Source organism: Danio rerio, chromosome 9, assembly GCF_049306965.1.
Source record: "Danio rerio strain Tuebingen ecotype United States chromosome 9, GRCz12tu, whole genome shotgun sequence".
Classification (NCBI taxonomy): domain Eukaryota; kingdom Metazoa; phylum Chordata; class Actinopteri; order Cypriniformes; family Danionidae; genus Danio; species Danio rerio.
Window position 1 is genome coordinate 35,974,443 of NC_133184.1, and position 17,531 is coordinate 35,991,973.

The following is a 17,531-nucleotide window of genomic DNA, read 5'->3' on the forward strand; positions in this document are numbered from 1 at the left end:
TTCCATGTATTTTTTTATCATTATATCCCCAGTATGACTAATTGATTTTAAGATAGTCATTCTTTTTAAATAATCTTCGAAAAGACTTAACATCAGGTAGAGCTTCTTCACAATGTCATCTATAGCTTTAAGTTGTTTAAGCCCTTTATATTTCAATGGATTCTCCACAGCAGTCAGTGTTTTGGCATTAATTAGCTGTGAACAAATCGTTCTGAAAGTGATCCCAATAATCTTGTTTGCTTTATTGTTATAGCTGTGGTCTGAACTGTGCTGTTTATTAGATTATTAGAAGTATTATTAAAACTATATCTTCATCGTTATAGTTATAGTTGTGCATGGTGTGAACAGACCTTTAAAGTTTCAGACAGACATTATAAATCCGTTCAAAAAAAGCAAAGACATTAAAGATCTGTATTTGCCACTTACTTCCAGCTATATTGTTTTCAACTGAGGGAGGCACTGTAGGCAGCTTGGGTTCAATGATAGATGATGCGGCTGGAGGAACCACAGGAACTACAGGAACGCCGGGAACGTAGTAAGGTTGATACATGGTGATCTGAGGAGGTTGGCCACTCTTTGCCATCTTCCCTGCTTCATATACTGAGAATACAAAAAATATATACTTTTTTTTTCTTCAGGTTGTGAATATGTGTATGTATGTATGTGTGTGCTTGTGTACTCACAATGTTTTGGACAGCAGCATGTATCCGGACAGCAGCAGCAGCGCACATAACAACAACAGGAGTGAGGGCAACACTGGCACCAGCAGATCCCAACCAACAACAGGAAGAGGATGCTACCAACAACCACAACTCCCACAAATGCCCACTCTGAAAGGAAGACAAGAAAGACTCATCAGGAAACAAGATTTCCTGCACAAACGCAGATCCTAAAGGAAATGCTGTGCTTAAATCATGTTTGCCCACAGGATGTGAAGTGTCTGATGCTGACCAATCACAGGGGAGAGTGTGAATGAATGATGCGGATCCTCTTATCTGGACTCTCTACAGGCCTAATGATGAATTTCCTCTGGGTGTGGTGGTAAATTCCAGCAGTATACAAACCACATAGTCAACACTGATACTCCTCATTCTCAAGAAGAGAATTTTATCTCTGTGTTATTAACATGACATGTTCAGATTGCCTTTTGGAAGTATAGTGCAAAGTAACATTATTAAGTTGGAGTGAAATACCAGGGTGGAGTATTATTACAAACTACTAAAATATCCATCAGACTGACTCAAATAGTAACTCCTCCAACAGTTTTATTTGCTCCATTCCAAAAAATAAATCTGCCTCTAAAGTGTATTTCAGAGTGAGAACAATCATGGACGCCATATAGAAAGGCCATTCCAAAACAAATTGCGGTCATCATTCTTTTGGCATGTTTAATTTGTGATGCTCAAGTGTAAGTTTTCTTACTTCCGTTTTACCCTGGACCCATCATCCCTTCAAAGCTCTCAACATAGAAGAGTAAACCATTGGTAGGGATTATAGCAGATTTTAGCTACCTTGAAGTTCTTGAGTGAGAATTAAGACCTTGATTTGCTGGTTCAAGTGTGATTAAAACATTAAACTCTGCAGTATAGCAGGCATCTGGGCACAGGTTTGGGCACCCCGTTAGAATTGGACACAGCCCTTAGTTCTTTTGGATGGTTTATTACATTGTTTTATAGACGCTAGGACACAATTCTCAATACTTAGGTCACTTATGCAAAACTCTTCACACAATTCTCCTAACCGACTTTCAGCTTGACAAAGCAGTTTATTTCACATTTAAAATGCAATACAACTACCAAAACACTTTATTCAGGTCTCAAATTAACTCATTCTTCCAAAACACTAGCAAAGGTTGACAGCTGACAAACACACTTTTGTCACCCACAAAACAATGACCTAAAAAACACTAGCAACATGTAGCAATACACAGTGTTTTCTTGTGTAAAACAAGGACACATCTCTGTTTATAATTGCAATATATATATTGATTATTACCGCAATGCATGTTACTGAAATGAATCTGACATGATGCAGGTCAATATTTTATGTTGTTTATTTATTTTAATTTTAATTAAGTCATTCCAAAATACAAGAATTTGTATACACATCATCCACTGATACAGATAAAATAGTAATGCTAATCTGGCAGGTTAAACTGCATTTTTAGATTTAAAATATTTCAATTAAACATTGCTGTTGAATTTTGCTGTCTTATTCAGTTTTACATTTTGTTATTGTTTTGAATATAAGTTTAACAGTATGTAAGCACGTGCAAAATGTCCTGTTATATAGTTGTTCTCACTGTGTAAAGGGTTGTGCAAAAGTGGCCTATTGGGAAATGTGTCCTAGCGTCTGTAAGAAACTGTAAAAGGATCAGCTCAAATTAAACTTGGGTTTTTTGCCAGACGTTGATTTACTAAAAAACTCACTTCAAAACTTCATTGAATAGAAGTCAAATACAGACAAAAAACCTCTTCTTTAATCATGTTTGGTGGCATAGAAACCTAAGTAATGAGCATCTGTGTGTGAGTGGCATGATGCAATGCATCAACTCTATAGCTCCAATTATAATTTATAAAGCTGTGCTTAAGGCAAGTAGCTTAGATTTTAAAAAACTGCATGCAATATTGACTAGCATGCTATACAAGTGAAATTCTCTACAGTAATTATCACGCAGTACATATAATCTGCAGTAAAATTACACAACTCTGATCACTAGCTAATTTTCCATCCAAAGATTTGGAAATTCTTGCGCAAAACTGGAATATTGCATAAAAGATTTGAGAGCAATTCTGCCTTCCCATCCAATGGGTCAAAATAACTTGTAACTTCCTCAATAAACTGGTGGCAAATATCAAAAATAAAAATGGAATTGGCTGAGGTACGAGCAGCTGCGTGAGTCTTTTTCTTATATAATAAATTACCTCAAGAGGACAAATTGCAATGAACTCATGGTGATTTTTAGAGCTGTGAGATGCTCTTTAGGAGCACAGATGCTCAAAATAGTTCTGGAGGTAATAATAACAATCATAACACTGAACCACTAGAGTTTGCCCATTAAGGCTATTTTTATCATCACATGATCTCTTATAACAGTCACATGACATTTTTAATGTGCATACTAGAATTTGTAAGCACATTAAACTGTAGTTTATGTGCATCTTTTCTTATCAGATAAAAATTTATCCAACTTAGTTTTGTTGCGCATTTTCAAAAAATTTGTGCATCTTGGTGTTTCTGTCCAGGGTTTTATATGCGATGTTCCAAAATGTGCATAAAAGTAGGTGGATAGAAACAGCTAATGATAAGTCCTGAAATTTGTATTTATCTTTTCTTTTCCAGAGGGAACAGAACAGATACAGCATTAAGGAGTTTGCTGATTACAGTAGAGGAGATAAAGCAGGTCAAATGAAAAGGACCTGTGTGAGAGCACCCAGTGAAAAGTAAGGGGGAAGAGAGAAAGAGAGAGAGAGAGAAAGAGGTATGGCAGGCGTACCTGGCATAATCTCCAAATCAAACTCAGGCAGGATGTCATCCAGCACACCTGTCCTACCTGGAGAAGGGAGAAGATCAGACATGAACAGCAGCAGCGAGAGGCAGGTGAAAGTCCAAAGTTTAAGGTCGTGGGTAAAAGCTCTTGTGTGTTATTAAGGAAAAGTTACTCTGTTAGTGGCTGTGAATGAATCAAAAGTAAAAGCTGCTTTAAGTTGATTTATAATTTTAAACATTGGTCTTTTTGTTAAAAAGGTATTTCTGTATACGACTAACAACAACTGGTTGTATTATATGCATGCATTCGTTCAGTATTTATATCTGGCCTAAGCAGCACAGATCAGGTTCATGAACAGAGAGAGTGGGAAAGAGATAAAGTAGAGGGGCTTCAGCAGGGGGAGACAGTGGAGGAACATCAGAGATTAATTAATCACATGGCCTCATTAAACTCCCTCAAAGGGGGGCCAGGGTACGTCATCACCATGGAGACAGTGTTGGCATTGTTTGAAATTAAAAGGTGTCCCAGACAACTGTCCAATTACCTTTCAACAAAGATCTTCCCTGGGTGGGAAATGAATGGTTGGCCTTAGAGGTACAGACAATATATTTTCACAATACTGGGCACACCACCAACAATGCAGAGTGTTCTCACCATATAAACTTGCATTTGTATTTTGCACAAGACTTGAAAATGAATGTGCAAATTATATAATTCATGATGTAAAGGCTACAGGAGACAGTTAGCATGAAAAGTAAATTCACCCTGTTTTTTATATGCATGGTATTGATCTTTTTTGAACAATGTGACGTTACTATCGACACATGCCTGATTTCTTGAATTTTTTAATTCATTTAAACTCACAACCATCGACCAATGAACAGAACCTTAATTCCTGCCTTACTGGCATTTTATTGCAACTTTACAAGTTTTTATAAAGCCGCAGGTCAATCATTTACAAATCTGCCCACTGTCATAGCAGATTTATCCCTGAGTGACAGGAAATAGAAAAATAATATCCACCTCCACCTTCTTTACTCCTCCATTAGTCATTAACCAGATGTAACCTGAGAGTAAAGGGGCACCTCACTAAGGGAGTTGAGGACGTGAAGTGCAAGACATGCAGAAGACAAGCCCCGCGTTGTTATGAGACTTAAAGGGATAGGTCACCCAAAAACTAATTTTATTACTCTGGTAATTTTATTAGTAAAGTTTCTAAAAAACTGTTTCACGGTTTCACTGTATCACAGTATTGTGATTACTGCTCTAAAATAAGCTCTTTTTAAATGTCTGGGTAAAAAAAAATAAAAACTTTCCCAATTTAACAAAATACATTTTATTTTAGAAAACATTTATAATATTTTGTAGCAGTAAACATATCAGGCTAATGAATTAAAATAAATGATTGGCTTCTGCTCTCTTCATTAGTTTCAAAAACACAGATTACTTTACATTTAAAAAACACATTAAAAAATCTTCTATATACCTCAGACTTTAGAAAACCTTGACTTTTCCAAACCGCGGTAAACCTTGAAACCGGTTATCTTCCCAAGCCTACTTCTATAGAATTTAAAACTGTATTTGTTATCTAAAAGTGTACTATTAGGTGAACTATCCTTTAAAGTCAATCCCTACAACAGTATACAGTATACTACAACCTGTTGTGTTCTGCTAAACTATTATCATGTTGGTGAAAATTTATAATAAGAAAGCAAATGTGGTTCAAATTCACAGCTAAAGGGAATAGGATTCAAAATAAACAAAGCTCAAAAACAGTCGAACAAATTGCCGTTTGCATCAGATTTTTGTAAGATAATTTTTCAGATTTTTGAAGACTTAGAGGACTAGTGTGTTTTCTTTGCTGCAGCACTTTGTTTTAAAGTGAAATAAGCAGACATAATTATATGTAGTCAGATAAAAAATGTATTACAATTAGATTACAATATGCTTTAAAATGATCATAATTAAATTAGTTACTTAAATATTATAAGATAACATCCACGATTCTTCCTTTTCTCTTTAAAATGTTTAATATGTATACATGGTTTTCTTTTAAAAGTATCTAAAAGTAATCCAAGAGTAGTCCGAATACATTACATTACTTTTCTATTGACAAGAACCAATTGTAACGCCTCTGTAATTCATAAACAAAGGAAACCAAAGTGTTGCCCTCATAACTCTAAAGTGACCTGTATCGTATTTCATACAAGCGTTTCTGAGAGTTCTACATTATCAAAATGAAACAAATAAAAATGTCCTACTACATAAGCAAAATAATTAGCATTAGAATAATCACATTTAAATCTATTTAGTATAACAGGTTGTTTTACCCCAAATTAAAAACTATATTTCTCTTTCATACTTCTTTTTTATACAAAATATATTTGGGAGAATGATGTAGGGTTTTTTCTATTATGAACTACCAACATTCTTTAAATTATCCTCTTGTCTTCTAGCAGTACAAAAAAACCTTTAAACTATTCCTTTAAATAGTGCTGGTATTTAAATGATGATCCTAATCTTAAATTATAATGAATTATTTGGCTTTCCCGACTTCATCCACCACCAACGAGCAAGAGCTAAACTCAAAGTAAAACATGACTACTCAGCAAGTGTGATAAAATAGGGAGTGTCTAGTTCAAAGTCAAACATTTACAAACATATACTCCTGATTATCCCTGCTTCATGAGCCAATTAAATCTTGATTACTTAGAGCGAACGGATGACTTCCTTTTATCATCTACATACAGTAACACCGTTGTTAATTCTGAACAGTGTGTAAGCTCTAACCCTCTTGTGTTTTTTTCTCTTCACTGCTCAGGACTGCACTGGAGGCCCTGGCATCCTCGGGCCCCTGAAACCCCCTTTGTTGCTATGGAAACGGCTTAAGAAGTGGCTTATATTGCTCATGTTGATAACGGCCAGTTATTTACTCTTTGTCTGGCATGAGGCGTCTGACTTTGCTTTGTCCAGTTGACACACAAATAACTTATTCTGTTAGAGTCTGTTCCACAGCACCAAGCATATTGTTTCTCTCCCCAGTGATCCTGTCCAGGATGTGTGAAATATGTGAGGTTGTCTTGATATGCTGGGGCACAAATGAACAATAGCGTCTCTTATTAAGGATCTGAGCCCTGTCGAGAGGCATGCGCCGTTTGCTCGTCACTATGGTAGCACTTGTAAGTGCACTGAGGAATTCAGACCGGGACTGGAATTAACAATCATTTAGACACAATAACAAAGCAAGCACATACTAAAGTAAACACTTTCTAAAGAGGAATTTCTATAAATAATCTCAGAAATGGAGTCCGGAGAGCACAGCATTCACTGACACTTTTTGAACACTTTTAGCAGTTTCAACATGCCATACACGCTTGTTTGTTTATGAGACTCACCCTGCACCAGCAGCTCAACTTGGCCTTCATTTTTTCCTTCCAGGTCATCAGAAATGATCACCTTACAGAAATACACACCGCTGTCGCCCCACTGCAGCTGTCCAATGTGCAGATCTGCTTCTGAAATGGTTAGAAAACATTATGCTATTGTATTAATCCTAAGCCTAGGGAAATTCATGTTCACTGTAAAAACTGATAAGTTAGTTTGCTTTAAACAGTGAGTTTGTGCCTGTTGCCTTAAAAGCATTGAGTTGACCTAAACTCATTATTATTTGGAACTGTTAGGGTGACTATATATTTATTTATGCACTTAGTTCATTAACTTATTAATTTTAAGCCAATGGATTCACTTACATTTTAAGTAAAGTCATGTAATTCCTTGAAAAGCAACAAGTTTACTCACTTTTTTAAGTAAAGACAAGGTTTGTTTGATATGTTTAATTAGTTTACAACAAATTTATTTCAGCTTTTTTGCTTAATTGCTTTCAGTTTCACAAACATGACACTAAAAACTGAAAACTTTTTTTGTTTGTTTTTTGTTCTGCCTATAGGAATGCTTGAGTACCATAATATGGCCAACATGTCTTCTAACCATTATGACCACATGCAGTTGAAGTCAGAATTATTCGCCCCCCTGTTTATTTTTTCCCCAGTTTCTGTTTAATAGAGTGAAGATTTTTTTTCAGTACATTTTTTAAACGTAATAGTTTTAATAACTGATTTATTTTATCTTTGCCATGATCACACTAAATAATACTTGACTAGATATTTTTCAAGACACTACTATACAGCTTAAAGTAACATTTAAACTAGGCTTAACTAGGTTAATTAGGTTAACTAGACAGGTAAGGGTAAATAGGCAGGTCATTGTATAACAATGGCTTGTTCTACTGACAATCTAAACAATATATAGCTTAAAGGGGCTATTAATTTTGACCTTAAAATGGTTTTAAAAAAATTAACAACTGCTTTTATTCTAGCCGAAATAAAATAAATAAGACTTTCTCCAGAGGAAAAAATATTATCAGACACACTGTGAAAATTTCCTTGCATTGTTAAACCTAATTTGGGAAATATTTAAAAAAGAAAAAAAAAATCTAAGGGGGGCTAATAATTCTGACTTCAACTGTATATACTTTTCCATTTTGTAATGCCAGGACACACAAAGCTGACATCAAAGATCTATTGGCAAGACAGCGACAAAAACCAATAATATTGTGACCTTGAGTCGGCTGCGTCCTAGTCCTGTCTGAACCAAAAAACACACCAAATAAATGACAGCGGACTGAAACAAGAATGTGCATTCTGCGAATCTTTCCACACCCGCAGGTGGCAGTAGTATTGACTGTATTGTCATTCCACAAAGGGAAACTGGAATTCGCTGCACAAATTCAAGCCATAAAAAATGTTTATTTCGTGCCGTTTTCACAGTATTTCTCGCACATCCAAATATGTATGATAATACATTTCATTTATAAATATTTAAGAAATGCCAACTGGCTTCTTTGTGTTCCCTCTTGACTTACACCATTTGCTTATTTTGGTAACTTTAGTTTTGTTTTTTCTGGACAGCTAATCAGAGCACTCTCTTTCACTGACAGCCAATGACGGTTCTACATGTTAACTCAGACAAACTCCCTCGGACATGAGCACAAAGAGAAGCGACATGTGGAATATACCAAACAAACTAGCCTGACAGATGCTCATCGAGATCCTGATGCTGCCCAGCGTCAACCATCGGCTTGGTGTGTCCTATAAACTTATATATAATAGTGCCCTGCCACAAACAATAAACTTTCATATAAATGCACAGTACCCTTTCATCTATAAAAAAAGAAAAACATTTAGATCAATTGCCACACTAATTGTGAATGGTGCAAATACTGAACATAAAATAATGCATCACACTGTAAAATTTAAATACTCCCATGCCATATTTTTACATCTGAAACGAAAACTTCTGCAACTGCACATGCAATAAGGTAATTCACAAACATAACTGGCTTTGCATTTTTGCCACAAACTTCTCATTCTTTGAAAACTGTCCATACTTTTTTTTAAAGGGGGTTTGGAACTGGCACAAGCTCTTAGTAAATGTGTGCCTTAATGTTTCTAATCAGAAAACACAACACATCACTCATACTCATTATCTATGTGTAATATTTTGCCTGAACAATCATAGTCTTTGTTGGAGAGGTGGCTGGAGGAGGGAGAGCTTTGATGGCTAAAGTCAGAGGAGAGGGTGTTTGCTTTTGATAAGGAAAGCTGTGGGGGTGTTTTGTGAAACCTTTATGAGGTCCATCCCCCTGACCATTGTGCGACCTAGAAAAAAACAACCCTATTTAAGGAACAGGAAAACACAGCACAATCGACTGGGTTTCCTAAGGGGCAGATGAATTACACACAAGATTGCAGACTGGAGCGTAGAAGAGGCTCAAAATTTAATAACAATGTAACAAGATGAGTTTATTACACAGTGGCCCCGAGAAGTATTTGAACCATTAAGCCACAGACTAAATATCATTTTATGAATTCCATTGAATTAAATTAGGCTGGGGCTTTTCTCAGAACCAATGTGATTTTTCTTGTCATTGCCATTTTGCAATTATTTTAACCACCTGATCCCTGGGCCATGTTTGTGTATGTATGAAGTCATTTCTCCCCATGAGCTCACTGTGTAACCCCAGGTGTGGTTTATTGTTTAGTATATACAGCAATCATGCTGTTTAAAAGTGTGCAGTCGGAAGATACATTTTTATAATCATTTCTTTTTCTCAGAATAAATAATAAAAAGACTGTAGAATAATACATTTCTGTTATGAACGCTCTCTGGATTTAGTATGGTAATGAATATTTATATGGCAATGTTGATGTGTTTAGTCTTAGATCTGCTATTATATGGCAGAGCAACAGAGACCTGCTACTGCCAGTATATACACAGACATATCATCTGAAAATATAACGCTGCTCCTGTAAACATAATTTATGTAACCCCCATAGCAGATCCAACACTGGTGGAGCTGGGGTGGAGGAGGGTCTCTGTAAACGTGCTGCAGCTTAACAGCGTAATACAACATGGAGCATTTATACTGATGAGGAGCAAGCTCGTTGGCTTCCGAGGTGGAGGCAACCGATGTCCTGCACCATGTACTTAATGACGCAGGAGCAGATTAGGCGACCTATCAGCCTGTGCGCTCATAGAGTTTCATGGCAGAAATTTCTCTTACTGTAGAATGTTTCAAAATATCCATTCCATTTCAAACTGATTATGTTCTTTTGAATGTTTTTTGAATCCAAAGAGGGAATGGGGGCATGTTCAACAAAAATCATTATGCACCATACATTTAAAATAATTGTTAATAAATTCTTCAGCACCTGTCACAATCAACTACAATTCTGCCACCGTATGAACTACAACTCCCTTCAGGCACCACATACACACCTGTCCTAGTTCTCCATTGATTACACACACACAGCTGGGAGCTACTCAAGACTCATTACATGGACCCTATCAGTGATTAACCCTTGCCAAAGACTATTGACCTTATTCTAAAATGCGGAAGTGCGCCTGTTTTTGCGATTGTCTTAGAACTTCCGATTCAGTCGCCTATGGGAGAAATGACTAGGAATAATAAACGGCAGAAAACGGTCAAACTACTTGCTCTACAAACAAATGTTTGCATGACTATACAGACCAAGTAGAATAATATAATAAGAAAATATCAAATTGCAACATCAAGCAGCGTAATGAGCAGTTTTTAAAGTCAAAAAATGAATGGAAGTGAATGAGACCGGAAGTCTCAAGCCAAAAAGATTCAAATGGCAGCGCCCACTCATCGACGGAGAATAAGGTGAATAAAAAACGCAAGACGTGTCGCTTTTAGTTTTGAATGGGGAAAAGTGTAAGGGTCAATATGAAGCCCTGCCTACTAGTATAGAAGCCAATAATCAATCGATATTGACTGACGTTTCTCAGGGGGAAAAGCTCAGAACAGACGTGTGCTTTTATGACAGTTAGGCGGTCAACAAACATGCTGTAATCTCGGCGAATACTTGCTTCACAGACATACGAAATATATCGCATAAAGCTTGAAATCTGTTCTTTTAAATTAACCAAATGGACTTGGTTCAATTAACGGTGGACTTGGTGGAATCTGTATGAAAAGAACGCGAAGGACTGTCCATCCTGTCCAATGCACATCACATGACAGCAATTACTCAAACGCCCACAAACTTATTAACAAAGAGTGGCTGTCATTTCTGAAGGAGATTTGCCATCAAGACCAAGTTGTGAGCTACTTCAGAAGACCAGCGTGATCAGACGATCATTATTCAGAAGATGATAATGTGTACAACGGCCATAAATGATGTTGGTGTCGTGATCTTGTTTCCATTCTAGTGCGCATGCGCATTAGCTTGGGCAGCCTGAAAGTATGCAGATTTTGTTTGTTTCGAACGTTTAGTAACAAAATTTATGAGACAGATGTTGTTCAGTTTTATTGGTGGTTCTAAATATGTAATGTAATTATAAGCTTGGCAAACTGTTTTGGAGAATTTGATGTTTCCCCATTCAGACAGAATGCCTGAAAAGCGTTTCAAAGATAGCCGCCGAGTGAAATAACTTGCCTTAAAGGGACTTTGACCTTGCCTAGTTTCCTTGTTTTAGTTGTATGCTGCCTGTATCAACCTTTTGCAAGTGACCTGACTATGCTTTTGGATTGTCCTCATGCTTCTGTTTGTTCCTGTTGACCATTGCCTGCCTGACTAAGCTTTCAATAAACTGCACGTGGATCCTCAACTCCATTATTCGCCATCCCTGTGTTAAAGCACCACATCAGCATGTTAGAATGATTTTTTAAGGCTCATGCCACTGATGACTGGATATAATAATATTAATAATTGTTCATAATATTGCTTTTTATATTAAAACCAAACCCAAACCTTTTAACAGCATTGTAACTTTGACTATAAAAATGTGTCCAATCAATTTATTTTCACTGTTTAAAATCACTGAAAAATCTCTAGGAGAAAGTACAGTAAGCTTGCATCCTTCTTTAAAAAATCCACTTACAGAGCTCAGCATAATTGAGGACACCCCATTTTGAAAATGAGATTTTTTATCCATTTCTCAGTGAATATGTTCAATGTATTTTGTGGTAATTAAACAAAATAGATTTATTAAACAGATATATTTATTAAAATAATATTTTAGTCACCAAACATATTTAGAAATTGAAAGATAATTGATTAAATATCAAGCTAAATATTGCAAAAATATATTGCAACCTACAAAATTTCAACTTAAGATTTCCTTTTTTTGCTTCTTTTGATTTTTCCTCTTTTTTAATATTTTTCTATAATATATATTTGGGTGTACTAGTTTTTGGGCGTTATCATTGCTTATTCTTTAGATAAGCTCCAGATTTCACTTTAGTACTGACTAATCTAATGTACAGTAAATGCACATATAATATGGTATAGCTTCCTATTAAACATATGAATTTAAAATTTAGATTTGTGAGAAGTGTACTCATATATGCTAAAATTTGGAATTTAATTTCTAATGCATATTAATGAATTCATGCATAATCATGTTAAGCTTAAATAGCCAAGATATTACTGGCCATTAAATGTTTCATAAATCCTTCTAATCATTAAGTTACAAAAAATCAACTACTATGGTGCAGATTTGTTTGCATTTTTTACTATTTTTATAAAGACTAACCTACAGAGTTGACTTGTTAATCAATGACCAAGGATATCCTGGTTGTGAGTCATTAAGTTGGAATTACACTTCTCAACTGACTAATGCTGCCTTTAAAGTGCCACTTCTGTTTTATGATCAGATTCATTATATTCGTTAACATTTGACCAAACTTCACATCCAATCTCGCTAATCCTTCTCCTGCAAAAACACTCAGTTCTCAGAGTAAGACAGCCGGGACACATTACTGTTAATGATGGAGATGTCTCTTCCTTTGTAGTGCTCTGCTAAGGTCATGGAAGCTCCCTGTCCTGAGGCCACTATGCGGACCGTGCGGCTGTTGTCTGAGCAGTCCCGATGAGACGATGCTCCCAGATCAGATACATGGACTCCCAGGGACTCAGGAAAGGTGAAGGAATCTCGAGTGCGGTCTGTGCAGTAGGACTTGTACCACCATTGCACCACAGCGGTTTGAGTGGAGTGGGTGGTGTAATGACATGGTAGAACGATGGAGGAGAACAGCATGGCAAACTTCTTCTCATCTTTAACGACCACCTGTACGCCATCACAACTTTGCACTGTGCCAAAGAAAGAGAGAGAGAAAAAGGTGAGGTGAAAAACACTAAACATTTCTGTAAAAGTAAACATAAGACTGGAATACAATACACAGTTGTCAAGTCAGTTTGAAGAGTCAAACTCTGACATAATCTAAATCAAGGGTCCCCAAACCTTTCGTATAAGGGGCCAAAAACTAAATATCATTGAGAGCCGTTGGCCAAAAATAACAATACCAAATAATTTCACATTAAATTTGCCATAGGTAATTTCTTAATTGACTTTATAATATTCAAAAATAAATAGAAACACTCATTCATTTACATTGATAAAATAATGAAGTATAATTGTTTTAATTATAACTAGGGCCAGACGGAATCTGCAGACGTTTTTTTGCTATTTCTGCAGAGAATTGTGCAGGTTCCATGTGGGCCTAATTATAACTTATTGGAATAAAAACAATCACATTTAAAACACAGTGGAGTTCAATACACTAATCAAGCAGAATTCCATCCTTTATCCGTCAGGTGACAGTATAAACATTTAAACCAAATCTGATTGATTGACACCATTTAAATTAAATTTAATTTCAGTAAGTTTTTTGTCACTTAACAACAAACAAACAAATAAAAGGTTACATTCAATTTGAAATGGCAATCTCTAAACCATCCCCACCATTCTCCCTCTCTTCTTAAATAGGATGGCCAAATCAAAGGTTACCATGTGCCGACTTCGCCCCGTGGGCTCTAGTTTAGGCATCTCTGATCAAAAATAAATTTCAGCATGAAAAGTGTTTGCCCCTTGATGGTATTTATGCCTATTTGCATTATTATGCTTTTGTATAATCATTATATAATAATCAGTGGGGGCTGAGGTCGCTGGGTTTGTTGGCATGTCTGTGAGTAGTTTGCATGTTTTCCTCCTTGTGTTTGCGTGGGATTCCCTTCGGGTGCTCCAGTTTCCCCCACAGTCCAAAGACATACGCTCTATAGGTGAATTTGATAAACTAAATTGATAATAAATAAAAGGACTAAGCCGAAGCAAAACCAATGAATGAATAATAAACAGTGGCTTCAATTCTCTTAAAATGGTAATAAAATCACTCATCGCAATCATTTCTGTGACAATATATCACACACCAAAAATTATTTATCATGACCGGCCAAAACGCATTAGTTTACTTTGTTGTGTTCTGTGATTGCTAGTATACAGTATCTCTAACCATTTATAAAGACGTTAAATGTATGATGAATTGTTTCAGAATCTCTTCTGACTTTAAAAGTTTTGCTGTTTTTTCAAGCCTTTTTGTAGAATAGCAGAGGGTGCGCTGAGAAAAGCAGAAATTGAAAAAGCTATATTTGTTTTGCAAATTTTGAACAAAAACAAATCTATCTAGTTGTTCATAGAACCGTTAGCACAGGACCTGTTAGCACATAAAACCATTAGTTTTACCTTTATAATATTATTATTTGTATTTATATATATATATATATATATATATATATATTTACAACAAATGCTGTAAAATCAAATTACAGATCTATGTAGATGTTGGTTAGTTACTGATAAGCACATATTTGTTTTGTGAGAACTTGGGAAACAGACTAAAGGTTAAGCATGACGACATTACAATTTGTGTAAAACATTAAGATACTTTATTAGAACAATTTGATTTTCTTTCTGCATTTTGTAGATGTACAATATGATTTCTTTAGTGTCACGATAATGTATGTGTATGTTTTTGGATATTAAAATTTGCGTAGTAGACAAACTATCAGTATTTTCATACACAGACACACACACACACACATCTACACATTCATTTGAATTGTTAAATATAGTGAAGTGAGAGCAAAATCACCACATTAATGAGTTGGCATTGTAAGGTACAAAGTACCCTATGTAGTAGATTAATTGTGATTTAAGATATGTTTTAACTACATATTATTTGTGCCTCTCGACCTTAACAAAATGAGAAACAAACTGTATCCATTTCATGTAACTCTGTATCATTTTAATTCAATACATCAGTAAACACCCCCTAATCACAGAGAGTAATGCAAATTCCAAGATACTGAAAGCTTACAGCAGCAACTGAAATGACTGCTGACCTGTTCATGATTACTGTTGTGGCGTTAAGAGTTTAATGGCATGTTTCATAGTGTGAGAGACAGACATACAGTATATTCATTACCCAAAGCTCTTTCTCAGACTAACCAACCACCAAATCAAAAAACAAAACTAAATGCCTCTTCTCCACAATGCTTAGTCACCTCATTCCAAGGGGAATTCACTTCATCAGCTTAAGATTACAAGGTGAGATGACCTGAAAATGAATGTCTAAAAACATCTGGATCCAGTCAGTCAGCATTTGTGTGTGTGTGTGTGTCTAAGCATGAAAGAGTGTGTTTGTCCAGCCGTGTGTGGGAGATTACACAACAGAACGCTGGGCAAAATCAGACAAGAGGAGGATCTGCTGGTGTGAAAAACACAGAGGGAGAGAGGAGGAGAAGACTGAGTGAAGAAAGTTGAATTCCATGCTATGCAGGGGGGCGTAGGGTGGTGCTGGGGGCAGTCATTTTTTGGAGAGACGTCACCGTCTTTGAATGGGGTGGGGTGAAATAGCAAAATATTTCAAGAAAACTCTTGCAACAGATCAAGTTCAAAAGTAGGGAGGAGGTCTACACACCACAAACACACAAATATCCCACTTCTTGTCAAAGGGTGGAGCACACTGCAGAAAAATATACACTCATCACAGATGTCAGGATGAGATCTGCACACATTCACCGTTGCCTTAAAGGAAACAGAGCAACTTCCTGAGAGTTTCCCCAACTGTACTCTAGAACCATTAGGATGTTGAAGGAATGTAGGGCGAGAAATTTGGATTACGTTCATTAATACGCAGTACAGGGATTGGGGTCCTCCTTTTGTGCTCTCTGTTGCCAGTTTGACTCATTGTTTGGCATTCTGGTGAACCCCCTCTCACTACGACCTATGCAGGAGGGGGGATGTTGAAATCCCACCAATACTATACACTCATTGACTCAGTCATCCATGAACACCCAATTAGGTTAAAGAGATTTAAACCAAGCTGTTAGTAGAAGGCAATTTTACTTGATTACATGTGTTAGTGAATTGCTGAAGCTGCTTAGTCATTACTGGAAGGTGTGCTAGTGTTCAGCTCTTTGCCGACTCAACAAGTTTTCCAAGCAATACACTCCTAAATATAAAAGTTATGAAGATGGGTTTTCAAAGTAATGCCATTTTTGTTCCCTGAAGAATCTATTTGGTGTTTTTTTTTTTTGTTTTTTTTTTCATAGTGTGTACTGTAGAGTATTTGACTAATCTAAAGTGCCATTTTCCTTTACTGAAAAACTTTGGAGCAGTTCCAGAGTTTCACAGATGCTCAAATTTTGCATGAAAACATCCATGAAAGAACGTTTTTTATCTTACAGCGAATTTGTGCAAATTGCCACCTAAACTGTCCATTGCAATGGATTTTTGGCTTACTTGAGTTTACAAAGTTGCTTACTGATGTTCCCATAAAACATCCATCATAATTTGTATTGTCTCCCATACAAGAGCTAATACAATGCAGCTACACTCCCTGACACACATTCCTATTCCTGCAGTGCTTCCCACAATTCTCTTCCCACAATAACAACTTTGGGATGTTAAATAGTTTCAAATGTGCTTCATATTTTCTATGCTGTATAATTTAAGAAGGCTAGTACTATCTTAGTAGTTAAGTACCATTTATATAATACACACACACAAACACATGCACACACAAAGGCATTGTGTATTCAATAATAATCAATAGCAAAGAATATTGTTGAACAGAAGTAAACAATTAAAAGTTCATTTTTAAACAGGATACATTTAGCTTGTTAGTTTGATTTAATGTTATTTAAAGTTAACTTACACTTCTGAATGCAAGCACAACTGCGGTAACTATTATGTTTAAACATAATTTAATTAAAAAGTGTTAGCTGTAATTACTTTGTGAGGTGTGAATAATTGGATTATAGTAAAAACCATCGCGAGGACTCGTGATCAGGCTAAAAATAAAGGCAGGCTCAAGGATCTCTAAGCTCTTTCAACCTGTTGCTTTACTTCGTCCGTCCCAGTTTTCTGTATCTCTATTTCGCGTTAAAGTGAAAACATGATTAATAACTTACGTGAAAATAGTGTGAATAGAATCCAAAAAGCGTGTAACAAAAACATGATCCAGTTTAGTGCGGGTTAGTTTGCAATCATCTAGTCCATCTTCTCCCGGACTGTTATTCGCTTCATCTCTGTCCGCTGCGCTGGTCAGAATGAGCGGAATGTACCACTTTTCTAAAGGGGGAGGCAGCTCTTCTAGCTAAACTTTAAGTATGTT

General features: G+C 36.1%; 1 protein-coding gene and 1 long non-coding RNA gene across 11 annotated transcripts in view; one reads left to right on the forward strand and one right to left on the reverse strand.

Moving 5' to 3' along the window:
* The window catches only part of ildr2 (immunoglobulin-like domain containing receptor 2), a 26,195-nt gene extending 8,738 nt beyond the window's left edge, over window positions 1-17,457 (reverse strand). For 4 of the 8 annotated variants that reach the window (XM_073912059.1, XM_073912058.1, XM_073912057.1 and 1 more), the window contains exons 1-5: window positions 17,329-17,436; window positions 12,838-13,167; window positions 6,886-7,005; window positions 684-830; window positions 427-600 (exon numbers count right to left, since the gene is read on the reverse strand). In XM_073912059.1, coding sequence (XP_073768160.1) covers window positions 427-600; window positions 684-830; window positions 6,886-7,005; window positions 12,838-13,167; window positions 17,329-17,374 — 817 coding nt within the window. In that variant the 5' untranslated portion in view covers window positions 17,375-17,436. Of the gene's footprint in view, window positions 1-426; window positions 601-683; window positions 831-3,496; window positions 3,554-6,885; window positions 7,006-12,837; window positions 13,168-17,328 lie in introns of all 8 variants that reach the window. The other 4 variants (XM_005167849.5, XM_005167846.5, XM_005167845.5 and 1 more) reach the window with 2 other exon arrangements.
* Window positions 433-13,937, forward strand: LOC141376163 (uncharacterized). Of its 3 annotated transcripts, none has more exons than XR_012385534.1 (7): window positions 433-1,041; window positions 3,343-3,596; window positions 6,312-6,669; window positions 6,929-7,013; window positions 8,487-8,630; window positions 12,870-13,196; window positions 13,844-13,937. It is a non-coding gene; the product is annotated as an uncharacterized lncRNA (long non-coding RNA). The 3 variants fall into 3 exon arrangements; XR_012385533.1 differs by having other exon boundaries at window positions 698-1,041; window positions 3,343-3,600; XR_012385535.1 differs by lacking the exons at window positions 8,487-8,630; window positions 12,870-13,196; window positions 13,844-13,937 and adding an exon at window positions 7,437-7,866.
* Window positions 17,458-17,531: the final 74 nt, after the last annotated feature.